The 23957-nt window shown below is 48.7% G+C and overlaps 14 protein-coding genes across 14 annotated transcripts; 9 read left to right on the plus strand and 5 right to left on the minus strand.

Moving 5' to 3' along the window:
- Positions 1-404: 404 nt before the first annotated feature.
- Positions 405-1676, minus strand: PPTG_17054 (hypothetical protein; the record flags this gene model as incomplete). The annotated part of the gene is made up of 1 exon (XM_008914898.1): positions 405-1676. One exon carries the CDS (start codon positions 1674-1676, stop codon positions 405-407), a length of 1272 nt encoding a protein of 423 aa, XP_008913146.1.
- Positions 1677-2306: 630 nt separating this feature from the next.
- On the plus strand, positions 2307-4294 carry PPTG_17055 (eukaryotic initiation factor 4A-III). Its single transcript, XM_008914899.1, has 3 exons — positions 2307-2435; positions 2544-2672; positions 2770-4294. Exons 1-3 carry the CDS (start codon positions 2324-2326, stop codon positions 3834-3836), a joined length of 1308 nt encoding a protein of 435 aa, XP_008913147.1. The 5' UTR covers positions 2307-2323; the 3' UTR covers positions 3837-4294.
- On the minus strand, positions 3867-4728 carry PPTG_17056 (hypothetical protein; the record flags this gene model as incomplete). The annotated part of the gene is made up of 3 exons (XM_008914900.1): positions 3867-4358; positions 4413-4499; positions 4573-4728. The coding sequence occupies 3 exons, from the start codon at positions 4726-4728 to the stop codon at positions 3867-3869; spliced, it is 735 nt and encodes a 244-aa protein (XP_008913148.1).
- A 67-nt stretch (positions 4729-4795) lies between these two features.
- PPTG_17057 (hypothetical protein) lies at positions 4796-6706 on the minus strand. The gene is made up of 2 exons (XM_008914901.1): positions 6344-6706; positions 4796-6270 (listed from the first exon to the last, which is right to left on the minus strand). The coding sequence occupies exons 1-2, from the start codon at positions 6669-6671 to the stop codon at positions 4856-4858; spliced, it is 1743 nt and encodes a 580-aa protein (XP_008913149.1). The 5' UTR covers positions 6672-6706; the 3' UTR covers positions 4796-4855.
- A 704-nt stretch (positions 6707-7410) lies between these two features.
- On the minus strand, positions 7411-9451 carry PPTG_17058 (hypothetical protein). Its single transcript, XM_008914902.1, has 2 exons — positions 9429-9451; positions 7411-9349 (listed from the first exon to the last, which is right to left on the minus strand). The coding sequence occupies exon 2, from the start codon at positions 9240-9242 to the stop codon at positions 7740-7742; it is 1503 nt and encodes a 500-aa protein (XP_008913150.1). The 5' UTR covers positions 9243-9349; positions 9429-9451; the 3' UTR covers positions 7411-7739.
- Positions 9352-11029, plus strand: PPTG_17059 (hypothetical protein). Its single transcript, XM_008914903.1, has 3 exons — positions 9352-9756; positions 9821-10030; positions 10100-11029. The coding sequence occupies exons 1-3, from the start codon at positions 9475-9477 to the stop codon at positions 10886-10888; spliced, it is 1281 nt and encodes a 426-aa protein (XP_008913151.1). The 5' UTR covers positions 9352-9474; the 3' UTR covers positions 10889-11029.
- PPTG_17060 (hypothetical protein) lies at positions 11004-12748 on the plus strand. The gene is made up of 3 exons (XM_008914904.1): positions 11004-11566; positions 11634-11840; positions 11901-12748. The coding sequence occupies exons 1-3, from the start codon at positions 11063-11065 to the stop codon at positions 12660-12662; spliced, it is 1473 nt and encodes a 490-aa protein (XP_008913152.1). The 5' UTR covers positions 11004-11062; the 3' UTR covers positions 12663-12748.
- A 567-nt stretch (positions 12749-13315) lies between these two features.
- PPTG_17061 (hypothetical protein) lies at positions 13316-13997 on the plus strand (the record flags this gene model as incomplete). The annotated part of the gene is made up of 2 exons (XM_008914905.1): positions 13316-13336; positions 13398-13997. 2 exons carry the CDS (start codon positions 13316-13318, stop codon positions 13995-13997), a joined length of 621 nt encoding a protein of 206 aa, XP_008913153.1.
- A 377-nt stretch (positions 13998-14374) lies between these two features.
- Positions 14375-15744, plus strand: PPTG_17062 (hypothetical protein; the record flags this gene model as incomplete). Its single annotated transcript, XM_008914906.1, has 3 exons — positions 14375-14626; positions 14691-14897; positions 14974-15744. The coding sequence occupies 3 exons, from the start codon at positions 14375-14377 to the stop codon at positions 15742-15744; spliced, it is 1230 nt and encodes a 409-aa protein (XP_008913154.1).
- Positions 15745-15953: 209 nt separating this feature from the next.
- On the plus strand, positions 15954-17721 carry PPTG_17063 (hypothetical protein). Its single transcript, XM_008914907.1, has 3 exons — positions 15954-16523; positions 16594-16797; positions 16863-17721. Exons 1-3 carry the CDS (start codon positions 16050-16052, stop codon positions 17628-17630), a joined length of 1446 nt encoding a protein of 481 aa, XP_008913155.1. The 5' UTR covers positions 15954-16049; the 3' UTR covers positions 17631-17721.
- A 64-nt stretch (positions 17722-17785) lies between these two features.
- On the plus strand, positions 17786-19181 carry PPTG_17064 (hypothetical protein; the record flags this gene model as incomplete). The annotated part of the gene is made up of 2 exons (XM_008914908.1): positions 17786-18319; positions 18378-19181. 2 exons carry the CDS (start codon positions 17786-17788, stop codon positions 19179-19181), a joined length of 1338 nt encoding a protein of 445 aa, XP_008913156.1.
- A 714-nt stretch (positions 19182-19895) lies between these two features.
- PPTG_17065 (hypothetical protein) lies at positions 19896-20971 on the plus strand (the record flags this gene model as incomplete). The annotated part of the gene is made up of 2 exons (XM_008914909.1): positions 19896-20141; positions 20216-20971. 2 exons carry the CDS (start codon positions 19896-19898, stop codon positions 20969-20971), a joined length of 1002 nt encoding a protein of 333 aa, XP_008913157.1.
- On the minus strand, positions 20085-22071 carry PPTG_17066 (hypothetical protein). Its single transcript, XM_008914910.1, has one exon. It carries the CDS (start codon positions 22016-22018, stop codon positions 20993-20995), a length of 1026 nt encoding a protein of 341 aa, XP_008913158.1. The 5' UTR covers positions 22019-22071; the 3' UTR covers positions 20085-20992.
- Positions 22072-22258: 187 nt separating this feature from the next.
- Positions 22259-23427, plus strand: PPTG_17067 (hypothetical protein; the record flags this gene model as incomplete). The annotated part of the gene is made up of 2 exons (XM_008914911.1): positions 22259-22507; positions 22579-23427. 2 exons carry the CDS (start codon positions 22259-22261, stop codon positions 23425-23427), a joined length of 1098 nt encoding a protein of 365 aa, XP_008913159.1.
- Positions 23428-23957: the final 530 nt, after the last annotated feature.

Here is a 23957-nt window from a genome sequence, read left to right on the forward strand (position 1 = left end):
CCCCGGATAGTAGTACAAATGGCTATCGCTACAAAAAGAGTATTGTCTGTACTACTAAGTTATCAGCAATTGAAGGTTGCAATGACGCAGAGTCTGGTCAATGACTAACATAATCAGTCGGGCAATCCTATGGATTATTTTATTCGTTTGGATCGGTAGAGAGACTAGAATCACCCCATGAATATAAAGGACGAGAGACTCGTTCGAGGGTTTTGCCACCACGCGTATCGTGGGGGCTGACAGTTCACATGTTACTTTACGGTGCACCATTAGCACTGCACAAAGTTATTGTTTTAAAAAAGAAAAATACCTCCGACGACTGGCTGCGATAAACTTCGAGTGTAACCTGCTCAGCATATAAAAGCTATGTAAAATAATATTCTTACGACGTCTAGTGTCGACTCTTAGCTTGCACAAAGCTCCTGTTCTCCGTGCCAGTATTCCACAAACAGTTGCCGAAATAATGGATCAAACCGTGCACCATCAAGCAAGCTCAAATCGTGCGATGGCCAATTCCACGGCTTACCGTACGACCCATCAGGTTTGCACGAAAAATGCACTAGTCGGGTTTTCTCCTTCAGCTCAGCTGTTGTATCGAATAGAGTCGATTTCTCAGTGGGTGCACGACGAAAGTCCGAATTGAGCACAGTATACACTCCTGGCAGGTATCGTACCGAATTTGCAAAGTACGTATTGAGAATATCCATGTCAAAGCCGGCAGCAGGCCCTCGCTCGCGTGCCCATCGAATCATATCGTTGAAGATTTCATCGCTCGGCTCGATTACCAGCAGCGTACTAGCGAAAAATGGCTGCTCGAGCCAATACGCTGTTGGGGCATATAGAGTGGCAGGGGGCAAATCGAAAAGGTGGTCCAGGTTAGCCATGGGTACAGCGTCTGCGTCAAAGAACACGACGCGATCGTATCCCCAGTCCTGGAATGCCCGGAGCTTGGTCAATGACTCTCTCCAGGTCGGCTCTGTTGCGTCGGCCTTTACTGAGTCAACGAGTATAGTGCGAACGTGATATCGATCTTGTAGTTTATGGAGAAGCGGGGCATTGGCATGAATAGTATGCATCACGACAACATCGATGCGACTCGAGTTCATTTGGAGATCGTTAACGAGGTGGTGAATGAATTGTATCGCTGCGCACGCATACGTGTTGCTGGTCACGTAGAAGAAGTAGGCGAATCGTTTCTGGTCTACTTGGCGTTTCTGATGAGGTGTATTGTCTTGGTCACCAATCCGAAGATTGGCGGATGTCTTGTCTTGATCTAAGATTTGAGTCTTGTCTTGATCTTCAATCTGAAGACTGGTAGATGTCGTATTTTGGTCTTCGATTTGAAGACTAGTAGGAGTCTTGTATTGATCTTTGGGTTGAAGGCTGACAGATGTTTCATTCTGATCTCCAATCCGAAGACTAGTAGGTGTTTTATTTGTAGCCGTCGTTGCTGTCGTTGCGTTCCGGTCAAGAGTGACAATCTCTGGGCTCAAGCTGTCTATTCGGAGCAAACATAAACCGCTGATTCCAGTTGTGAGCATTATAACTAGCACCAGAGCAAACCAGTAATACTGAGCACGAGTGCATCGAGCTGGTAACCTGGAGATTCGATCTTTGTCGAGCAGCATTTCATCATCTTGTTGACGCGATTTCGGCACCACTTTTGCCCTGAACATGTGAATCGGCAAGTTGACTGTAGCTGCGATCGATTAAATTTGGAGTGTGAGTGCATCGCACGACGGAATGGGCGGTTTGTTGTTTTCGAAACGGGAGTGGGTATTAATAGTGCAGCCATGGCCGGATTCTAGTCCAATTTTTGCATCGACGGATATCTAATCGAACAGCGAGACGGTATTGCGAGCAGTGGCGAGGTTTTTGACCCAACCGAAAGAAAAATGTAAGTGAAATGCTTGACTAAAGATCGATGCTCCATTTGTCGAGCGTTCGCCCTGATGTCCTCGATGACACTCTTCGGCAGCGCTCGAACCATGGTTTTCTCTTTCAAAAATTTTCTGAAAACGTCATAAAGCACTTTTCCTGACAAAAAAGTTCTTGTCTTGACTGCTCATAGCTTATGGCCCATCTTAATAAAAAAAAAAATTGGGCCGAAACCAATGCGCACTTCTTCAATACAAAGTACTTTTTTGTATCTAAATTCAAGATTCTGTCTGAACTTGGATGGCATTCAGACGGGAAAAAAACCATTAAAAATTTGAGTAATCGTCAATAGGAATTCTAATGACACAGTTCTAATTAAGACAAGAAAGTTAGAGTATCGATACTGTATTCTATTTTTTTCTGTCCCTAATCTCCTTAATTACAGATGATACCGTATTTCTATCAAGAAATTAGAAACGTTAGAAACGCTTCAGTGGTTGGCGTCACACATCTCGAAGACCGCCCAGCAACCATGCCACGCGAGGATACCAAGCGACGTACGTGTGCCTCTACCTCTCTCCCTACGCACCCTCACCTGCTCCATGCACTACGACCACATAGCTGACCTTCTGGGCTATCAATTGCTGTCCTATTTCTTCTTCTAGGTACGCGTCTTGTGGACGAAGATGATGGAGACACAGTGGAGTTCACGACGTCCAAGGACATCACCGTCTTCCCCACATTCGAAGCCATGGGGCTCAAGGAAGACCTTCTCCGAGGAATCTACTCATACGGTACGTCTCTCCTCTCTATCATATGCTCTAGATCGCAGTAGAGTGCTCACGCCCGCATATTGCCATCGTTATTATTGGTTTCTACGCGGTTTAACAGGCTTCGAGAAGCCTTCAGCCATCCAGCAACGCGCCATTAAACCAGCAATTCAGGGCCGCGATCTGATCGCTCAGTCTCAGTCAGGAACAGGCAAAACTGCGGTCTTCTCCATCTCCATCCTCCAATCTCTGGACACATCGAGCAACGAAACGCAAGCTCTGGTGATCTCCCCCACTCGCGAGTTGGCTGAGCAGACTCAGAAGGTCGTTTTGGCCTTGGGAGACTTCATGAACGTGCAATGTCACGCCTGTATTGGCGGTAAGAGCGTGGGCGAGGACATCCGTCGTCTCGACTTTGGTGTACAGGTTGTGTCCGGTACACCCGGTCGAATCTTCGACATGATCCGTCGGCGCAACTTGCGCACGCGTAACATCAAGATGCTGGTGATTGACGAGGCCGACGAGATGCTGAACAAAGGCTTCAAGGAGCAGATCTACGATATATACCGGTATTTACCGCCGTCTACCCAGGTATTACTGGTATCAGCCACTATGCCTCAAGAAGTGCTGGACTTAACGCGTAAGTTCATGAACGAACCGGTTAAAGTACTGGTAAAGCGCGACGAGTTGACGCTGGAAGGCATCAAGCAGTTCTTTGTGGCTGTGGAGAAGGAGGAGTGGAAGTTCGACACTCTGTGCGACTTGTACGACACTCTGACCATCACTCAGGCTGTGATTTTCTGCAATACGAAGCGGAAAGTGGACTGGCTGACGTCCAAGATGCGTGAGGCCAACTTTACCGTCTCCGCTATGCACGGAGATATGCCCCAGAAGGAGCGAGACGCCATCATGCAGGAGTTCCGCTCCGGTGGCTCCCGTGTCCTCATTACCACAGACGTTTGGGGTCGCGGTCTGGACGTGCAGCAAGTGTCGCTGGTTATCTGCTATGACCTGCCTAACAACCGCGAGCTGTACATCCACCGTATCGGTCGTTCCGGTCGCTTTGGCCGTAAGGGAGTCGCTATCAACTTCGTCAAGGACGACGACATCCGTATCCTGCGTGACATTGAACAGTACTATAGCACGCAGATCGACGAGATGCCCATGAACGTGGCAGATCTCATCTAACTTGCTTTGGTTTAACAAAGAAGCACTAGCTTACAGTTCGTCGCGGTTAAGAGCTTCTTCGCGTTGTTCGAGGAGTGTAAGGCGTTCGTCCAGAATGGCTGAGATAGCGGCACGGAGCGCAGCTGTACTCTCCGGTGTGAGTAGCTGACGAAGCTGCTTGGTAGGCATCTTCTGGAGTTCGTCGAGTGTTAAGGTCTTTGTGACCTTCCCAGGTTGATTAGTGCTGCTACTTGCCTCGTTTTCTTGTTCTTCACGTTCCCACTTGTCGAACAACTCGCGGCGACGTTGACGTCTTTGTTCAACCATTTCTATCCAGAAATTCTCAATAGCGTCTTCGTCCATTTCCGGAAATTCATCAATAGCAATACTGCGGGTAGCGTTGAATTTGCCGCTAGCGCGTTCCTCTATGCGAGGCTTGCTCTCCAATACCATCATCTCGAAGTCCTCCACTTCTTGTTTACTGCGGAAATAGGGAGACGCTAACGCTACCTGCAGGTGAATCACGTAATGGAAATCCCCTAACTGTACCCAGACGTTAGACGTGTTCTAATGATACACAAGTTACTAAGTACGCACCTCCGTCGCTGCTGCGTGGATCTTAGAGAGCGACAACGTCGTGTAGATGCCGGAATCTGACAGTGCTCGAAGCTGATCCACCGCACACTGCAAAGTGACATTAGCGTTATTATGGTTAGCGTAAAGAGTGTTGCATGTAGGGTAAAAAAAATGTTAATACGTTGGCGGCGTCAGCGATGACTGGGTCGTTTGGCGACTGAGGCGTACGAACACTGGAAAAATACGACCGGGGTGCTATGGAGGCATCGGCGTTATGGCTGCAGTGGTTAGTGAAGATTGCAACGATGCACAGGAGCACAAGGAACTTGGCCATCATTTTAGCGGAGCTGTCACTTCAACACCAAAAAAGATCGCAATTACTGTGAATGTGGACCACACAAAACGCCGGGAATACAAAAAATGACATTGAAGTTGATCTAATGTCACTTTTCGACTTTGTTGGGTCACTGGGACGGTCGAGTTGGTGCTTTGTAGACGCCTTCGTAAGCGTCATCCGTTCCTAGTAACCCATGGAGATGGCCAGGTGGAATCGTGAGGTCGAAACCTGGCATTTTGGCCACACACGACTTGTCCATTTTCTTCAGATCGCCACCACTTTGTATATAAGATAGAAGCAGCTTCATCCCGCAAATTTCACTGTTCGGGTCTCCTGCAACCATCTGAGTCGATGAAGTGATGCCGTGTGGAGAGTAGTCGAACGAGATCAACTCCTTATTGTCACCTTTTAGAGAGTGAATTAGGGCATCGGCGTACTTGTGGTGCGTCTGGGGGTCCAGTTTACCGCTGAGTAGTAGAACGCTGGCTTGATTCGGAATTGTAGCACTCTTGTTCCAGTACTGATCACGCTCGTACATAATGGGGTTAGCGTCGTAGCCACTCAGCCCAAACTCGGCGCAAGCTTTCGACTTTTCCTTCGAGAATGCGCAGTAAACCGGATCCATCGGATACGTCGGGTCGTCCGAAACTTTAGCGTTGATGAACCGTGCCTTCATCTCCACCTTGGATGGTGTCGGGATCTCCCACATTTCGGAGTATATGATCAGGTAAAAGAGCAAATTCGACAAGTACGTTTCGTCTTCGCTCTTACCGCCGAGGACGCTTGTTGTTAGAGTCGTCACGAACTTTTTCAGAACGTTGATGTCCTTCGATGCACAGCGGTTGAGTCGATACACAACAGGTGGGATCAGTGTTCGCATGTTGGTATCTTGAAGAAGAATGCCCAGAGTATAGCGTAGGGAGGACGAAGGCAGGCCGTCGAGGCCTTTGGACTTCACGTTGCTTATCAGCGCAGCGCAAGTTGAATTCGGTTCCTTGTCAAAAGTATCGATAAGTGCTTGGACAGTGTCGTTGAGTCTCTTGGTCTGAAAATGGGCCTTGCAACTCTTGTCTTCGTCACAGAGTTCGAAAAAGGCGTCTCCAATCTCCCCGTAATTCTTGTCCCAGTCCGAATAGTACGCGGCTTGACTACCAGAGGCAGTGCTAATACTGTCGAGGACATATCCGGTTACTGCGGGCGGAGCCAAGTGAATCAGCCGCTCAACTAACATCGTGCCGTAGCTGACGCCGTAGACAATCGTACTCTTGCCATTCGTGTACTTAGCGATGAAAGTCTTGAGGTCGGTAGCAGCGCTCGTTACGGAGAAGGCCGCTAAGTCGCCACCGTATTTGAACTGTAAATCTTTAGCGCACGTGGGCACTTCCGACGCGATAAAGTCGTTTCCCCAGGGAGAACCCGAGGTGGTCACTTGAGCCGCCACACAATTGAATAAAGTGCTGCGTCCAGTGCCGCGGTGGTCCATTGTGTAAACATTCACAGCCCCTTCCAGTTGCTGTTGAAGACTAACCATAGTACTCTCCACTGGCAAACAAACATCAGTTACAGTTAGAGTTACTGATGCGAATAGAGTTATGGAGGAATTAGATGAACTTACTTGCAGTAGACGAGTAACCAGGGCCACCCTGCATCAGCCAGACGTTGGGTGCAGTCTCGGGGTTGCCCGAAGTGGCTAGCATGCGCTTCACGAAAATCTCGACTTTGGTGGACTCGATGTTGTCCGGCGTCTCACAAATTCCAGGATAGCATAGAGGAGCGATGTACAGGGCGCATTCGGCGTCCTCTCCGGGCGACGATCCCTCGTCAGCAAAAGTAAAGTCGTAGCAGGGATACCAGCCATTCAAGTCTCCATGGGAAGAAGTGTTGGAGACAGCGGAGACTTGAACAGTAGCCACCGCGAGAGCGGTGAGGAGGTAAAACCTCATTCGTCTTCTGCCGTTTGGTGTTGTTGGTTGTCAGGGAATCTGGAAATGAGGCTTGGCAGAAATGAACTGGATAAAATAAGGGGGCATCTGGGACTCGGATCTGTCGTCATGACACATGAACACATTTTACATCACTAAGGGGCCGAGAGCATGTGGTGTTTACAGTACGGAGGATAGGAATTCGTGATGGTGTGTCCTACCGTGGTCCAAGAAGTTCCTGGTTGGAGCTGGAAAGCAGCCCTTGCAAGTATCCGAGTGACCAATGGAAACATTCTTGTGCTCCAATACATCTGATAGGCACTAAACATGATATCATCATGGTTGGTGCTGTATTGAACTCCTACATATTGCTGAGACCCAGCAACTGGAAGTATGATAGTTGAAGTAATACCAAAAAAGTAAAGTAAACTTGCATCAATAGTGCCCACACCAACGCCTACAACGATACCGCGTAATCAATTTAACACCTGGTAAGATTGCTACTTTCAGCAAGAAGTGTACTATCATACACGGAAGTGAAGCTACAATGGCACACCAGCCGAAACCATGCATACATCAACGCTCTGGTTGAACGCACATTTTAGTTTATACGAGATTGACACAATCATAACGCAAAATCGGATGATCCACCTGCCGGGCTCAAAATTGGCTTCAAGCGGAACAGATGTACGGATAAAAGCATGCACAAAGAATTCACATTTAGTGCAATCATTGGTGACAAAACAAATTGTCAAACACGCCCACTAATATCTTCGTCGCACATATTCAGGATGAGTCATTGTTGTACTTTAATTTAAAGTTGGGTTTGCTTGTCGCTGCATGTGCGTTTAGAGTATCTGTGCAGATAGTCACTTGTCACCATTTCGCACCCACGGCCCTATCTTTCACTGCGACGAATGTCTGTACCGGATTGGTGATCAGATCCTTGACTGACAGTCTACATGGAGCGCATTTGGGTGCTTGGTAATTAGCTGTGCCGACTGCAAGCACAACTGTTTCTGTGTATTTATTTACATCGCAGCAACATTCAGAAACCTATTCGGTAAGGCTCAAAAGATATTCATCGCTTTACCAGCCACGATGACGTCGAAAGCTCTCATCTTGATCTAGAATAGTCCAGATTGGCTCCGCGAGTGCAATACTGACGTCAATGTTCCCTGACGAAATTCCTGCAGAACACGCCGACTGCTTTAGCTGGTCCTCAGTGGCCATAAAGTAAGTCAGCCCATCATATAGTGATGAAGTCGTGAATGGTTGAGCCACAAGTGACGGTGATACTTCGAACCTGGCACCCTGGTACATATCGAACTTGCTCCATTGAGTCACAAATACACCTTCCTGCTCGTAGTTGTACCAAGGCTGCACACGCCGCTTGTCAAGTTGCGCTGCAATCCAGCGCACTGTCTTCAACATTTCGATTGACTCCTGAGGCTGGATACCCTCACGAATCCACGCAGCGACGGTAGATAGTGGGGCGTCCAGCAGTTGGGCCGCAGGGGCTGATACAACTGGGGAAAACACAGCATTCGGGAAATACTGAGGTGGTACATCTCTTTGGTTTTGGGCGCGAAAGTCAACGGGTATCAAAAGCTGAGCTGCTTTAATTGGTACCACGCTATTAGCTTCGCGTAGACGCGCTCGTGCACGGGATATGCTTTGCCAAATGTGAGCAGCCGTAGAACAGAAGGTCGACAGTGGTTTACCGTTGTTGTTTATGTTTGCTTTGGTCTTTAGCGCTGTAAGCTCACTTGAAGAAAAGCGTAGTACACGGCCTACCACAGTGGGAGAAAGGGTTCTGCTTTTTGTCTCCTTCTCTGCTTTTCCCGCTTCCGGTGAAAGCTTGAAACCGGTGGGTTGGTACTTAAGTGCTTCTTGTCGCTCCTCAGACGTCATGTTGTGTAGCTCCGCCTTATAAGAATGAGTATGTGGTGGTTTAGAGAGCTGTACGCTGCCGTTGTCATTGTCGCAACCTGGAAATTGACGATACAGCTCGGAGAGATCACGTATAAGCTGGAAAAATCCAGATGCATCGCAAATTATGTGTCTGATGCACATTCCAATTGCCACTCCACCACACGCAAACCGTGTGTGTTGCACACTCAGAATCGGGTTCTTTATTCCTGCCAATGATGGCAGCAACGCATTGCCTCCTTCAGGAAGATTCGTAACGATCAGTCGAGGCTTCGAAGCAGGTTCATCATCGTCTCCAATCGCCTCAAACGCTTCAAGTGGTTCGCTGCTTTTAGCTTCAATCAACTTTCCCCCTGCACCGAGTTGCTCAATCCGAGGCGTATTATCCTTTTCGTCCACCACAATTCGACCAGTTAGGTGAGGATAATAGTCCAGCAATCGCTCCAAACTCCGTTGAAATCGCTTTAAAGGAACCAATTCTTCCTTAAGGGACTCCGATCGATGATACACAAAAACAACCGTAATCGGCGTGAAGTTCTGCGTAATGTGGTCCAGCGGTCCAAGCAACACAGGCGACTCTAACTTTTCAATTGAGCTCCTAGTCGCACAACATAGTCGATACTCCGCAGTCACCCTCACTTTCTCCTTGCCACTTGTCATCTTGCCACTAAATTGCAGAATACTTTCTCGTTCACTACCATTTGCCACTTCATTTTTCTCCACACAGAACAGTGCTGGTGCTTTCGCTTTGGCAAAGTTGCATTCAACTAAAAAAAAAAAAAAAAAATCTCGTTTATTTCCGATTTCACCTTTCCCACGCGATTTGCAAAATTATCCATCAAAAACCTGTTGCCTTTTCGGTCCCAAGCACCGGCACTGTGCGTCTTCGGCCATGAGTGGCAACGCGAAGGTGGCGGTGCCCGAGGCGCTCGAGTCCCCCACGCGGCTGGCGACAGATATGGCGACCAAGTGGCTGGCGTCGATGGACGAGATGCATGACGACGACGACAAGACGGAGACGACGAGTGACATTTCACCCAGTGCAGACTCCAGTCCTGTATGCAAGAAGCGTGAACTGAATGAGTCGCAGAAAGACAGTGGAGAAGAGACGCAGGAAGTTCAGAAGAAAAGACCCAAGCGGAAGTACCGCAAGTCCACCATCAACGTGCGCAAGGTAGGAGGAAATGGAAATTTTGTGAATATTTGGGTTTTATTGATTACATTGGGTTTTATCGCAGGAGGAGAAGGCAACTTTATTAGAGGAACTAGCAGAACTGCACACCAAGCTGGAAAAGATCAAGGCACGCGCATTCGCCACTTGTGTGGGCGTGGAAGCTCGCACTCCAAGCGAGATGCAGAGTGCGAATAGAGTGCTGAGACGGGCGATCCAGAAGCAACAACTGGAATGCACCAAGATTCACGCCCTCATGTCCGAGTACTCTTTATTTGTGAGTGGGTAGTATTTCTAAATTTTGTGCTATTTCTAACTATTTTTTTCTTATTTGACATTTTGACAGAATATTCGAGTGGGCAGTCCGATTCATCGGCCAATTCACTTACAGAAGGACACGCATGCACGACGCGCTACACTATTGGCGTTGAAGAGCAAGGTACTGCAGGATGGAGCCAAGTTCCTAAACGACCGACGACCTCGAGTGGATCCATTGAAGCCAATGCGAGAAGATCACGGCTACGAAGCGTCGAACGGGGATTTCTACGCGACGTACATTTCTACGATGCAGTTCGAGAACACAGTGAAGCAAGTGTACGATATTTTACTCGGCTACTTCAGCAGCATCGAGATTAGTGTGTCGGAGAAGCTCGGCAACATCACAATCCGCGAAGACGACGACAATATGGCGCCAGGAATCACACAGAATCGACTGGTGTCTACTACGATCGGTGGGCTGCGGATGGAGTCAAACACGGTATATTTCTCTCGCTACGAACCTGGCGACGAAGATGCAGGTCATCAAAATGGCTACGGCATCTTTGTGGCGGATTATGTGGACCACGACGATTTAAACCCGTATCATCCGCACGAACGTATTCGCCGCGACTTCAGCGCTGTGTTGGAACTCACGTCGTACCCAATAAGACATGGGGTACGCACCAGATCGAAGAACACGAGCGAGGGACGAGTTGTGGTGCTTACAAGATGGGTACACAGCAAGGTGTATCACCCCGAGTACGACATCCCGCAGTCCGGCTGGCATGAGATGCGTGACAACACCGAGCGATGGATACAAACACTGCACCATACTATGATGGAGCGGTTGTCCCCCGTAGTCTGCTGTCGGAGGTAAAAGGGCAATAAACGATGGCTACATTTTTAGGTCTCGCTAGTCGCAAAAATGATTGTGATTGGTGAATAAGGTTCGAAATTAAAGCCAATCAGATTATGTTCACTGTACCATAAATATGGTACAAGTGGCCCGTCACCATCGTCCGCTTGTTTGCGAGCCATTTGAGCTCTTGCGATGAAGGACATCGCCCGACTCAATGGTGACGCCACTGGGCAGCAGCGGAGGCCGGCCCGTCTCATTGGTGACCGCCATCCAGCAGTCGCGGGCTTCAGCTTAGCGCCGAGCTTCCCGCAGGCGCAGACGCCGTTCCAGACGCTCAACGCGATGCCCAGCCCGGCGCTGCTGCGTGCGTCCGCGGTTTTTAATGCTAGTGCCTCATCTTCAACGTCTGTAAGCGATGCGGACATAGCGAAGTCCTGGGTGGTGTCGACGGAAGGGAGGGAGGCGGCCATTTGGAGACAGGGGATCGACAATAGGACGGTGATGACGAATCTGGAGCGGTATAACCGACTCAGTCGAGGGGATGAAGAGCACTACACGACGAAAAAGAGATATGTTGAGGACGCACCGAGGCCGCTGAGCACGAGTGACGAAGAGGGAACGAGCTGTAATACCGTAGCTGGTGAGAAACCAAAGCGCAAACGAAAGTATCGCAAGGCGACGCATACTATTCGAAAGGTGAAGGACAAATGTCGTGGTGCATTCTGTTTGCTGTATATACTGACGATTCGCTATTTTTTTGCAGGAGGAAATAGCAAGGTTGGAGATGGAGATTGAGGCTCTGAAAGCTCAGATCGTGGACATGCGAAGTCGAAAGATTGGTCCATTTGACGAGAACGAAGAGATCTTGAAGCGGAAGTATGAGGCAGGAAGAGTTTTGCGTGAAAGCGTGCAACAACGTCAGCAAATATTCAGCCAGCTGTCTTCCATCATGTCCGAGTACACATTATGCGTACGTTCCGTCGTTACTGGCTTCAGTGTGACTCTCTTAACAGTCTTATATTTCCTATAGACCATCCAATCTGGGAGTCCACTGCAAGACTTTATACACTTGAAGACCGATGAGCAAACCAGACGTGATATATTGGCGGCAATTAAGATCAAAAAGATGGAGAAGGCACAACGATTCATGGAAATGCGTCGGCCTAAGCTCGATCCGTGCAACGTCATGGGCGAGGAACGTCGTTACGAGGCAGGGAACGGAGACTTTTGCTCGACTCGCTTCACTGTTACGCAATTCAAAGACGCGAAGAGCGTAAAGGAAGTCTTCGATCTATTGCTCTATTATTTCTGCAATATTGAGATCAGTATTTCGGAGAAGATCGGCCACATTACGATCCGTGAAGACGATGGAGGTGATGACGGAGGAATTGTACAGAACCGACTGGTGTCTACCACCCACAAAAATGTGAAGATGGAGTCGAATACAGTCATGTTCTCGCAGTACTACGACCGCAGTACACAAAAGAGTATAGGCTCAGTAGACAAAAGTTACGGGATCATCGTCGCTGACTTCGTAGACGAAGACGACAGACATCCGTACGTTCCTAGTCAACGTGTACGTCGCGACGTGAACGCCGTACTGGAAATCCGCGAGTTTATGCCAAAACACCAGGCCGGCAAGCCGGTGGTTGTCCTTAGCCGATGGGTACAGAACCGAATGCACTACCCCAAATTCCTCGTTTGCACCGACGGATGGTATGAATTACGCGATAATATGGATCTCTGGGGACGAGCCTTGCATCGAACGATAGCAGAAAATCTTCGTGGTTGACCATAGTCACAATTTAGTTTAAGTCAACACGATATTTGGAGCATTGCAATTGTCCTAATCAACACTGTGCTGTACGATAGCCCCCGATTTTGTCCAGTTTTCACATAAAGACGTTGCTTTACGCTTGCTGTCTATCAGGCGAGGCGCGTTCCCTCGAGCTGGAACGGCATCCTCTGCTACGTCGTCCTCGACCTCATCCCCGTTAAGCGACACTGCAGCACCAACGCGCTCGCCTGGACCCAAACCAATTGAAACACAGCGAATTCGTCGACGGCTAAGTGGCCAGAATCAGATGCGGAGGAGCGCTCGCAGGTTTTAAGCGACGTCGACACTCACGAGGTGGCGCGACCAAAAGCGCAAGTATCCGAAGAGGAAGCACCGCAAGAGGACGCATACTTTACGAAAGGTGGTGATATTTCTTTTTTTTTAACTAAAGATGCAGGTTTTAGTGAAGAAGCTAAAACATTATTTTGTAGGAAGAGATGGAGAGGCTTTTGAAGGAGATGGGGATCTTACAGAAAGAGATGACGGCGCTCAAGAAACGAGCGATAGATTCGACTATCCCGTAGATCGATTGGTGCGTAATTCACGCCGTCAGATGATGGAAGAAGGCGTTCAGGAGCATATGAACGTTTTGCAAGGCTCTGTCAATCATGTCGGATTACACGCTGTGCGTACGTAGCGATACCTTAACGCTGAATAACGTGTGTACTCACATGACGACGCTGACTGCAGAACATTCAAGCTGGTACACCATTACAAGAGAAGATTATCTTAAAGAAAGACTCAAAATCTCGACATGAAAACTCTGCAAGCAATGAAATTCAGGAAGCTCAAGGCAGGGGAGGAATTTTTGAAATTCGTCGATCAGAGTTGGACCCACTCAAGGATCTTACAGAGGACCGACGCTATGAAACTGATAGCCGGGCTTTCTGCTCCGTTCGCTTCTCGATTATTCAGTTCGAGGGTATTGAAAGCGTAAAGCAGATCTTTGATATGGTGGTTTTCTACTTCAGCAACATGGAGATCAGTGTCTCGGAGAAGCTCAAGACTCTCGTCACCGTTCGAGAAAATGATGACGATAGCACTATCGAGGGGATCACACAGAATTTTTTGATGTCTACTACGACCGGAAAGTTTGTGAGAATGGAGTCAAACATCATTATGTTCTCCGAATTCTACGAACGGGACGATATCCAGTGTTCGGACTGTGGCTACGGGATCGTCGTGTCGGAGTTTGTGGGCGTCGACGAGAGTTATCCGTACCGACCTAAAAAACGCGTCCGTAAGGATGTTAACGGGGTTATCGAAGTGCGTGGTTACGATCGTCCATAGGACGACAACTCAGGTGAACAGGCGATGGTCGTTGTGCTGACTAGATGGGTACAGAACACGCTACACCACCCGGAGTTCCCCATGACGATCGAAGGGTGGAGAGAGCTCCAGCATTCCATGGACAGCTGGGGATTTCAACTACACCGCACGCTGGTTGAGAGTCTTCATCCACAGCAATGATTAATCCATCCAACTACATTGTGCTGTCATTCAGCTTAAGTTGCCCTTTGACTAGTCGGACTTAGCTAGGCACGTCGTACTTAGGTGAGAAGTTGCGCGCAATCATCTGATCCTGGATTACCCGTCTTCAAGTGCGACGGTGATACGCACACATCTAGGAACGCATTCTGGTGCTAGGAAGCGAAGCAGACAGCGTAATGGATCGATGTTGGGGCATTTCTGCCACGGCAGACGAGGGCTCAAGCACGGCTAGAAAGACAATGGAATATTCAACAGTTCCACGAGCTCTGGGGAAGAGACACGCGTCGATTATCCCCGTGGGGCTTGATGAAGTGCTGGAGAGCGAAAATGCTGCTGCTAATATAACCAGATTGGGCTCGTCGGAGGAGGCTACAGCTAAACCCAGGCGTACGAGGAAACACCGGAAGTCTACGCATGTAGCTCGGAAGGTATGGCGTTGAGGGCATAAGTGTGAGATATCAGTTTTTGATGCTTGCGTTGTGTGTGCTGAAGGAGGAGAAGGAGCGACTTCTGAACGAGATGGCCATACTGAACGCCCAGTTAGAGAGCTTGAAGCAACAAGCCATGGCGTCGATGGACCACGTGGACCAAGAGACGACCAGGAGTATCCAGGTCGGACGTAAATTGCGCTACACTGTTCACAGAAATCAGCAGAAGTTTGGTGAAGTTGCGTCTATTATGTCCGAGATTTCACTATGTGTACGTTCTTTATTAGATGCAAACCTTTCTAATGGATGAATTGACACGCTAGCTTGTCGATATGCGTACTACGCAGAACGCACAAGCTGGTTCACCTTTGCATGACAAAATCACGTTAAAACGAGACCAAGAGTCCCGACGAAAGCTATTGAGAGAGTTGAAAGCGAGCAAAATATCCAAGGGTGAGCACTTCTTGCGCCTGCGTCGACCCAACACCAACCTGCGAAACATCTGCGACGAAGGCCGCCGCTTTGAAATGGGCAATGGGGATTTTTTCTCCGAGCGCTTGTCAATAACTCAGCTTAAAGATGCTCGCAGCGTCAAGCAGATCTACGACTTACTGGTCTTCTACTACAGCAACATCGAGATCAGTATCTCGGAGAAAATTGGCCACATCACCGTCCGCTTGGACGACGACGCCGGCAGCAAAAGTATCATCCAGAATCGACTCAGATCCACGACCATCGACGACCTAAAAGTGGAGTCAAACACGATCATTTTTGCCCAATTCTACGAGCAACGAGAGGGAGATTATGGGGTCATCGTGCTGGACTACGTTGAGGATGACGAGAAGTATCCGTACCAACGGAGCGAGTGCCTTCGAAAGGATGTGGTCGCTGTGATGGAAGTCCGCGAGTGTCCGCAGTCCACTAAGGACGATGGAAAAACCACGGTGGTGCTCACGAGGTGGGTGCAGAACAAATTGCGTCGTCCGGAATTCTCCGTTTCGATTAAGCACTGGAATGGATTGTGCGAAAAGATGGATATGTTCGGCAAGACTGTGCAACTGAGCTTAGCGGAAGACCTGCACATTGAAGCGCTCGGTCTAGGAATGCCAGGCAACTGACAAGGCATAGTAAACACAAGAAGTACGTGTTGTATGGACTTCATTCGACTGGTTGTTCGAGATTCCATCGCTTAACGCTTCCCGGCTCAAAACCTCCTATATGTTATAAATGGTCTATAGCATTTATCGTAATTCACCAACCTTTTTGAGAAAATGAACGTTTTCTTGCATGAAAGTCAATTTATTTCGATAATTTATCTTTCTGAGCTCTGGGCCGAGTAGCCCCCGTAATCAATGAGACTTCGTCAGTCGACAACTTGCTGCGCTCTGGTCGCACCTCCAGTGCACATTGATCTTCACTGCGCATGAATCTGCCGTCCGACCACTCGCCTCGCACCGACGCGGACCTGTCGTCGGCGTCTGCCTCGCCTGCTGACACCAAATCTCCTTCCTCGTCCCCCGATAGCCCCTCGACGGGAGGTAGATTCCTGCCACTGCTTCGTGCTGCCAATGCATATACCGGTACCGCTTCAGTTGTTGCGACACTGTCGTCAAGTCCCCATCCAGAAGGCCCACGGGCTCATCCTAGCTACGCCAAGTGTCCACGAAAGAAAATGAGCAAGATGGCGACGCGATATGCAGCGCTGGATGCAAATCCGGAGACTGAGGAATCGACCAGGGTGCAACATAGCAAGTTAACGCAACCGCACGATGGACGGGAGAGTATCTGCAGTGACCACCATGAAGACGAAAGCACTCACTCAACGACAGAAGAGGAGGTGCGCGTTGTGAAACGTAGAAAGCGTGGATACCGCAAGGCCACGCATGCAATCCGAAAGGTACGATGAGTTGCTGGTTGTGGCACTTACATTCGTTCGATTGATCCATTATTACGTTGCTGATGATTAGGAGGAGATCGAACGACTTCGGGTTGAATTAGCGGAGCTGCAGGATCAGATGGCTGAGCTGCAGCGAAGGGCATTCGCACCAAGTCGTGACGACCAGAAAGCGGAGGAGAGACAGCTTTATACCAACGTACTGCATAACGCGGTGAAGCAACACCAAGAGGCTTTTGTAGAGATCCAGTCGGCGATGACCGGCTACGCAGCTTGTGTGCGTTTTACTATTTAAAAATCATGCTACCTCTTTTCTAATTGATATTTTTTTTAATCAAACAGAATATTCAAGCCGGAAGTCCAATTCAGAGAACGATCATCTTAGGCAAAGACGAAGCATCCAGACGACACACACTACACGCAATGAAAGCGCTGAAGCTCCAAGACGCACGTGACTTCCTTAGCAGGAGACTCTCCCATTTAAACCCCTTGAAATCGATGTCAGAAGACTATCGATTCGAGAACGACAACGGGGACTACTGGGCTGTACGCTTCGCTACTTCTCAATTCGAGCGTGCACAAAACGTCAAGCAAGTGTTTGATCTGGTGGTGTATTATTTGTGCAACATCGAGATCAGTGTATCGGAGAAAATCGGTCACCTCACAGTCCGCGAAGACGACGATAGTGGGGAAGGAGGGATCACGCAGAACCGTCTAACGTCCATGACTGGCAAAGGTCTGCACATGGAGTCCAACACCGTAGTCTTCTCCGAGTATTTCAGTGCAGGACCAGAGGATCACGATGGCTACGGACTTATCGTGGCTGAGTTTGTGGATGAAGACGAACGACATCCCTATAGACCGAAAGAGCGTATCCGTAAGGACGTCAATACCGTCATGGAAGTGCGATCGTACACTTGTGAGAATGAGAAAGTAGTGGTGCTCACTCGATGGTCGCATTCTCGTCTACGTTATCCGAATTTCCACGTCCGCAAGGATGGATGGTATGAGCTACGAGAGAATATGGACCGCTGGAGCCAGAATATGCACGAAACCATCATGGAGAGCCTGGATCCAAGCACTGGTTGCTCACCAACGTGGCGACTCTAAAACTTAGCACCATTCATACTCTAAAACTTAGCGTAATAAAATATTTTAAAACCCAATTTCGATGGTCGCATAGGTTGGGTTAATTGATAAGCCAACATAAAATCTACTTTTTCACCATCTCATTTAGAAATTCGCCTTGGAATAATCAAGTGTCAATGGTGCTCAATGCGTCCCGAGAGGAGATTCGAGACGACCGCTACTACCGCTCGTTGCTGCTTGGGCCGTCCTTGTCCTCAGCTACGTCCCCGTCGCCCTCTTCAGCACGCAGCAGCCCGTCTGGTAGCGTAGAAGATGGCTCCGCGCACACACTTTTAGCGCTGAAAACGTCCCTGAAAAACTCGTCAACCACCCAAAATGACACAATCATTAAGAGACGACGAGAAAAACCCATAATGGAATCTGACGATACAGCAGAGTCCGAGCCCCAGGAGAAGACGAAGCGTAAGCGCAAATACCGCAAAGCCACCCACACAATTCGGAAGGAAGAGAAAGAGCGGCTGCAAAAAGAGCTGCATGGACTTCAAGCCCGAATGGAAGAGCTCAAACAACAAGCACTGAATTCTTTTGGCAAACCAGGACAGAACGACAAGGACAGAGTCGTTATTAGCAAAGTACTGCGGGATGCAGTCCAGCGACAACAACTTGAGTTCGCCAATATTCAAGGAATCATGTCGGAATACGCACTTTCGGTAAGTTTACATTTTTTTTTAAGGAATCTTGTTTTTTTTACTCATACTTTTTGTATAGACGATTCAAGCAGGCAGTCCTCTGCAGAGGTTTATTCATTTGAGCCGTGATGAAACCTCAAGGAGAGATACACTGCTGGCATTAAAACCTTTGAAGCTCAGAGATGCGGATAATTTTCTAAGACAACGACGACCGAATGTGGACCCGTGCAAACCCATGTGTGAAGATCATCGATACGAACTCCCAAATGGAGATTTTTGCTCCACTCGGTTCACGACGATCCAGTTTCATGGCGTGGAAAGTGTCAAGCAGGTCTTTGATATGCTGGTGCAGTACTTTTGTAACATTGAAATTAGTATCTCCGAGAAACTGGGTCATATTACGATCCGTGAAGACGACGACAGTGGCGGCAAAGGCGTGACGCAGAATCGACTGGTGTCCACAACCATGAACGGGTTAATTATGGAATCGAATACAGTGCTGTTCTCGCACTTTTTCGAGCCGGATAGGGAGCCAGGCCACGAGAGAGGACGTGGCCTTATTGTTGCAGACTTTGTCGATGAAGATGAAAGACATCCGTATCGACCCAATAAACGCATTAGACGCGATATCAACGCTATTCTAGAGCTGACCTCGTACACACGCAAAGTTACGCCTATTGGACAGATTGAAGGCACATTTGGCGAAGAACTGGAATCAAGGGAAGAGAGCGTTGTCGTTCTCACACGGTGGGCCTTTTCACAGCTTAATCGACCTTCTTTTTCGGTGTCTACGAGCAATTGGGAAGAAATGCGGGACAACATGGGTCGCTGGGGCGAAACAATGCACCGTTCGATGATTGAAAGTCTCACTCCGGTTGCTTGATTTATGGTAAAGTCAATGATTGGCGGCTTGAAGATTAACAACAGTGTGTTCCAGCGGTGAACGCATCGCACTCAATTTTAAGATCTCTGGACTACTGAGTTCTCCAATGGGAAGCCTTGTTGCTGGTTATCTTGCTCTGGCTTGTGGAGAGAATTAGTGCATCATCAAGCCGATATTTGTCAAGGCGGTAGCTGCCCAAAAAATCGTCAAATATTCTCGTTATGGCATTAGATGCAAAGAGTTTGAACTCGCAGAGTCTTAAATAAACCATATACGCACAGGTAGAAGGAGACTATCCAATGGGCACGAAACTCCCCCGACTAATGTCATGGATTGCTTGAACTAAAGTCTGACCTGTTAGGATCCTGTTGTGCACCTCGAGTACTAGTAGTTTTATGCTGTAGTACTAAGCAATTCAGAATGCGGTAACGTCACGCTTACAACAGCAATCCTGTCAGTTACCAAAGTATGAACATAAAGAGCTGTTCTCCTGCAGCCTTCAGCAGACCTGCTGACCCCATGCTGCAACTGTTGATACTGAGTGGTCTCCACAGCGCCACCGACGTGTTTGCTAACGCGCTGGGTTACACCCGCCTGCAAATTGCTTCAGCCTTGTGCAACCCAATAAAAATACGGTCATCGTGTTGGGATTACTTTTTTTCGCCTTACCATCATTCTGGTTTTCTTCCTGAGAGCAGACAGTCATTTGCCAATATGCCGCCAGCTAAGAAGCGCAAGGCCACTAATACGGTGCGACGCGAGGAGGCTACAGCACTGAGGAAACAGATCGCAGTGCTACAGAGCCAAGTGCACAAGCTGCAAGCCCAGGCTGAGCAAGCTTCAAGCGACCACTTGCAGCTGCTCAAACGTTCATTACGGACTAAAAATGTGCTCCAGGAACTGTTGCAGGACCAAAAATTGGTTTTTGCGGGTGCTCAGTCCGAACTAATGGATTATCTGGTAAATAACTAAAATCTTTTTTTTTTAAAAAAAAAAACCTGATAGATTTCCTTATTCTTACGATGTGGCTGTAGGAGAAGCAGCCTATGAACCCCCTGTACACGTACATTCATCTGCCAAAGTGTTGGGACAAGCGGAAGCAAATACTGGTGGATCTCAAAGACGAAAAGCTCACCGTTGCACTTCAGTACATTCTCGCACGCTCACAGAATTTAAATCTGGAGAACCGACACGCTTCGGAACATCGCTACGAAGACACTGACGGCAACTTCTGCTGCAACCGGTTTGAGGTGAACCACTTGGTTAGAATCAAGTCATTGAAAGAGGTTTATGACGCGGCCAAGTTTTTCTTGACAAACGTGGAGATCAGCACAACGGAGGCACTGGGCAATATTACAGTGAGAGAAGACTACGATACAGTCGGAGGTGATGAATCCATTGCCAGTTTTCGCTTAATCTCAGCGCGTCAGAGTGGAATTGTCACCGAGTCGAACAAAGTGTTTTATGACAAGTGCTATGACCACCACGCACTCCTGGACAACCGTCCGTGCGTGGTTATGGCCACTGACACTGTTGACATTGATGATTTACACCCATACGAACCGAAATCGAGAGTTCGACTGGACGTGAGCGCGGTACTCTTCATGACGGAAATGCCGAGAGTCAAAGAGGACGAGGTGACTGTAATTATGCAGTCTGCAGTCTTCCTGAAGGCTCTTAGTCCACAATTCGACGTCCCTGCAGATGCACTTACCGCGATTGGAGATGGAACGGCGAGCTGGATTCGAGTCATGCTGCAATCGATACGTGAATTCATTGACGCCTTGTAAGAATTAAAAAAGGCAAGTAAATTACTGCGATTGAGCGTCAATTACGTCTCGAATGGTCTGGATCATCACCTTCGGCCACTGAGTAATTCGCTCGCTCATGTCGACTAGTGCGTTCTCCGGAGCTTCAAATTTAGGATTGTGGATCTTCATGAACGCGATGCGACGCATGATCACAACACGTTCCTCTTCGTCTCCACTATTTTCTTCGGTCAACACTACAGCGGCCGAAACATCACGACGGATGAATTCACGGGAGTTGTATGGGTGCAAATCGTCTTCATCAATGGTATCGGTGGCTAACATAGCACACGACGAGCTTTGCAATGGGTTCGGACCTTCGAAATACTGAGCAAATGAGACTGTGTTGACCTCCGATGTCACGAATTCATGGTTAGTCGTAAACCGATGACTCGAGATGTAGGCGCCATTATCAACGCTATCGTAGTCCTCTCGAACGGTAATATCACCCAGTGTCTCTGAAATACTGATCTCCATATTGAACATGAAGTACACCATTGCGTCGAACACCTGCTTGAGTGACTTAACTCCGCGGAAGTGAGTCACATCGAAGGGCTGCCACATGAGGTTCCCGTCTGCGTCTTCGTATTGGTCACTGGAAAAATGGTCCTTGGTCATGTCCAGATTACGGCAGCGTGCAGCCAAGTATGCGTAACAGTGTCTGAACTTGTCGTCTTTCATGTTCACAAGCGTCTCCCGTCTAGCAGCCCATTGTTTAGGCAAATGAATGTGCGCTTTGATCGGGTTCTCGGGTTGACTTGAGAGGTGGTCGAAAATCATGGCGCTAGTGGACGCAACAGCCATCCCGTGCGTGCGCAGCCACTCGCGCAGTATTCGGTTCTTGGCAGTGATAAGATTAATGTTGGCGTGGTCTTTGGCGTCTTGGAGAGCTGCGAGCTGTTTGTGTAGAGCCTGAACTTCCTCCTCCAACGCTCGAGCTTCTGCTTTACGGACCTTGTAGGTCGGGATCCTCTTCTTGGGATGAGGTTTGTCATCACGACTGGGGCTTCGTTGGTAGTTCACCCCCATGGGTGCGACGAAGTCTTGAGGTTCGAGGCCCAGCAGTGAAAATGGCGACTGCCAATTCTGGACTAACACTTCATTTTTTTTACAGCGGCATCAACATTGCGTATCTCGTCATAGAGAGGCGCGGATTACTCCAAAGTCTGAACTAAGAGACGAAAAAAAACCATCAAAAATTTAATGGTTTTTTTTGTCTGAATGCCATCAATCGCCATTGGGTTATTTGAGTGCAATTAATCGCCAGACATGACGGAACAGCGAAGTGGCGGACCAAAGCGCCGCAGACCTTCGTACCTGGTGAGGCAGGACGAGGTGAAGCGGCTCCAAACGCAACTACAGGTGCTCCAGAGACAGCTGAAGCGCTTGCAGGCTCGCCCGAGAAGCGCAAGAGCCCAGATCCTAGACGTCGTGGGCGCCAACAATTCCCTCCGAGATGTAATACACGGTCAACAGCTCGCAGTGGCTGGAGCTCGGTCCATGTTGGCTGGGATGCAGGTAATAATACTTGTATATTCTGCTATGCTTGTGTTTGTCTAGTTAATAAAGCGGATTTAATCGCTGTTTAGGAGCGACAGACAGGAAGTCCCTTATGCAGACACATCCACCTGCCTCGAGAGTGGTGGGAGCGTCGCCAAGTGCTGCTGAGTCTAAAGAGTGACATGATCACGAGAGGCTGTCAGTACGTAGTGGCTCGTAGCCAACATCTGGACCTTATGAAGCCTCAGCTCATGGATCATCGATACGAGGATGCCCAGGGCAATTTCTGCTGCGAGAGGTTCGAGTTCTTCCACTTCACAGGCGTCCAATCCATTAAACAAGTGTTTGAGGCCATAAAATATTTTATGCTCAACATGGAGATCACTATCTCCGAAGCGTTAGGACACACAACAGTTCGAGAAGATTATGATACAGTGGACGACGGGACGTCGCTTTGGAACTATCGGTTGTTATCGACTGATAGCCATGGCATCACATCGGAGGTTAACAAAGTGGTGCTGACGGAATATTTTGACGAGTCGGTGCAAATGGGAGGGGAACCGTGTGCTGTGGTTGTCACAGACAGCGTCGATGTCGACAACTTGTATCCGTATAACCCACAAGAGAGAGTACGTAGAGATATCAGTGCCACGACTGTGTTAACGGAAATGAAGCGCAAGAAGCAGAAGCGATCGATGTCGACAGAAAGTGAACAATCCAACGAATCCGGTAATGATAGAAGAACGTCAGACGGCGATGATATGTTGAATGAGGGAGAGGAAGACGAGCTCGTGGTTGTGATGCAGCGTGTGGCTTTCATGAAGATGCACAAGCCTGAGTTTGAGATCTCGAGAAGTGCCATGAGGTCGTTGAAGGAGGGTATTGCGAGCTGGGGAGAAGTGGAGGTGCAGTCGATTCGAGGAGCAGTGAACGCCTGATTACTGTACACTTCCCCCAGAATATCTGTGAGTGCACGATTCATTTTTGGAGGGTACCAATCTAGCGTCTGCAGTCAACCACTTAAGCTTGTGCCCACGCCAGGATACTGACGCATACTCACGACCGCAGCATCAGTCCATATATCGTCGAGGTGCGTGTCGTAGTTATTCTCCACATATTCCATGAGCGTCGTGCAGCCAATCTTTGGTGGCGTATTTTGGCACCACCGAGAAATTGATGCTGCCATGGGAAATCGTTTCAAAAGATCATCGAGCCGCGTCAACAGCGGCACTGCATAAGCAAGGGTGAATATTGTACGATCAGCCCAATTAATTGTGGGGCTGGTTCCGTTGAGAGCTCATTTCTGAATTTATCCCGCCTGACATCCACGCCCGACAATGCATTCGTTCCTGTTGATCATGGTTTTGACTCTGTCTGTGATGCTAGCGACCTCTCGAGCCGACCCACCCAACACCCCCCACTTCGATGCCCCCACGAAGAATGGGAAACACGCTACGACATCTCAAAT

This window comes from Phytophthora parasitica (genome assembly GCF_000247585.1).
Source record: "Phytophthora parasitica INRA-310 unplaced genomic scaffold supercont2.64, whole genome shotgun sequence".
Taxonomy (NCBI): domain Eukaryota; phylum Oomycota; class Peronosporomycetes; order Peronosporales; family Peronosporaceae; genus Phytophthora; species Phytophthora nicotianae.

Bases quoted from the DNA above. Each gene is read 5' to 3' on its own strand.
- PPTG_17055 (XM_008914899.1), top strand. From the start codon at position 2,324: ATGATACCGTATTTCTATCAAGAAATTAGAAACGTTAGAAACGCTTCA. The intron at 2,436-2,543 runs GTACGTGTGCCT...TTCTTCTTCTAG, and splicing joins ACGCGAGGATACCAAGCGAC to GTACGCGTCTTGTGGACGAA. The intron at 2,673-2,769 runs GTACGTCTCTCC...GCGGTTTAACAG, and splicing joins CCGAGGAATCTACTCATACG to GCTTCGAGAAGCCTTCAGCC.
- PPTG_17057 (XM_008914901.1), bottom strand. From the start codon at position 6,671: ATGAGGTTTTACCTCCTCACCGCTCTCGCGGTGGCTACTGTTCAAGTC. The intron at 6,271-6,343 runs GTAAGTTCATCT...TTTGTTTGCCAG, and splicing joins TGGTTACTCGTCTACTGCAA to TGGAGAGTACTATGGTTAGT.
- PPTG_17058 (XM_008914902.1), bottom strand. From the start codon at position 9,242: ATGACAAGTGGCAAGGAGAAAGTGAGGGTGACTGCGGAGTATCGACTA.
- PPTG_17059 (XM_008914903.1), top strand. From the start codon at position 9,475: ATGAGTGGCAACGCGAAGGTGGCGGTGCCCGAGGCGCTCGAGTCCCCC. The intron at 9,757-9,820 runs GTAGGAGGAAAT...GTTTTATCGCAG, and splicing joins CCACCATCAACGTGCGCAAG to GAGGAGAAGGCAACTTTATT. The intron at 10,031-10,099 runs GTGAGTGGGTAG...ACATTTTGACAG, and splicing joins TGTCCGAGTACTCTTTATTT to AATATTCGAGTGGGCAGTCC.
- PPTG_17060 (XM_008914904.1), top strand. From the start codon at position 11,063: ATGAAGGACATCGCCCGACTCAATGGTGACGCCACTGGGCAGCAGCGG. The intron at 11,567-11,633 runs GTGAAGGACAAA...ATTTTTTTGCAG, and splicing joins CGACGCATACTATTCGAAAG to GAGGAAATAGCAAGGTTGGA. The intron at 11,841-11,900 runs GTACGTTCCGTC...TATTTCCTATAG, and splicing joins TGTCCGAGTACACATTATGC to ACCATCCAATCTGGGAGTCC.
- PPTG_17063 (XM_008914907.1), top strand. From the start codon at position 16,050: ATGAATCTGCCGTCCGACCACTCGCCTCGCACCGACGCGGACCTGTCG. The intron at 16,524-16,593 runs GTACGATGAGTT...GCTGATGATTAG, and splicing joins CCACGCATGCAATCCGAAAG to GAGGAGATCGAACGACTTCG. The intron at 16,798-16,862 runs GTGCGTTTTACT...TTAATCAAACAG, and splicing joins TGACCGGCTACGCAGCTTGT to AATATTCAAGCCGGAAGTCC.
- PPTG_17066 (XM_008914910.1), bottom strand. From the start codon at position 22,018: ATGGGGGTGAACTACCAACGAAGCCCCAGTCGTGATGACAAACCTCAT.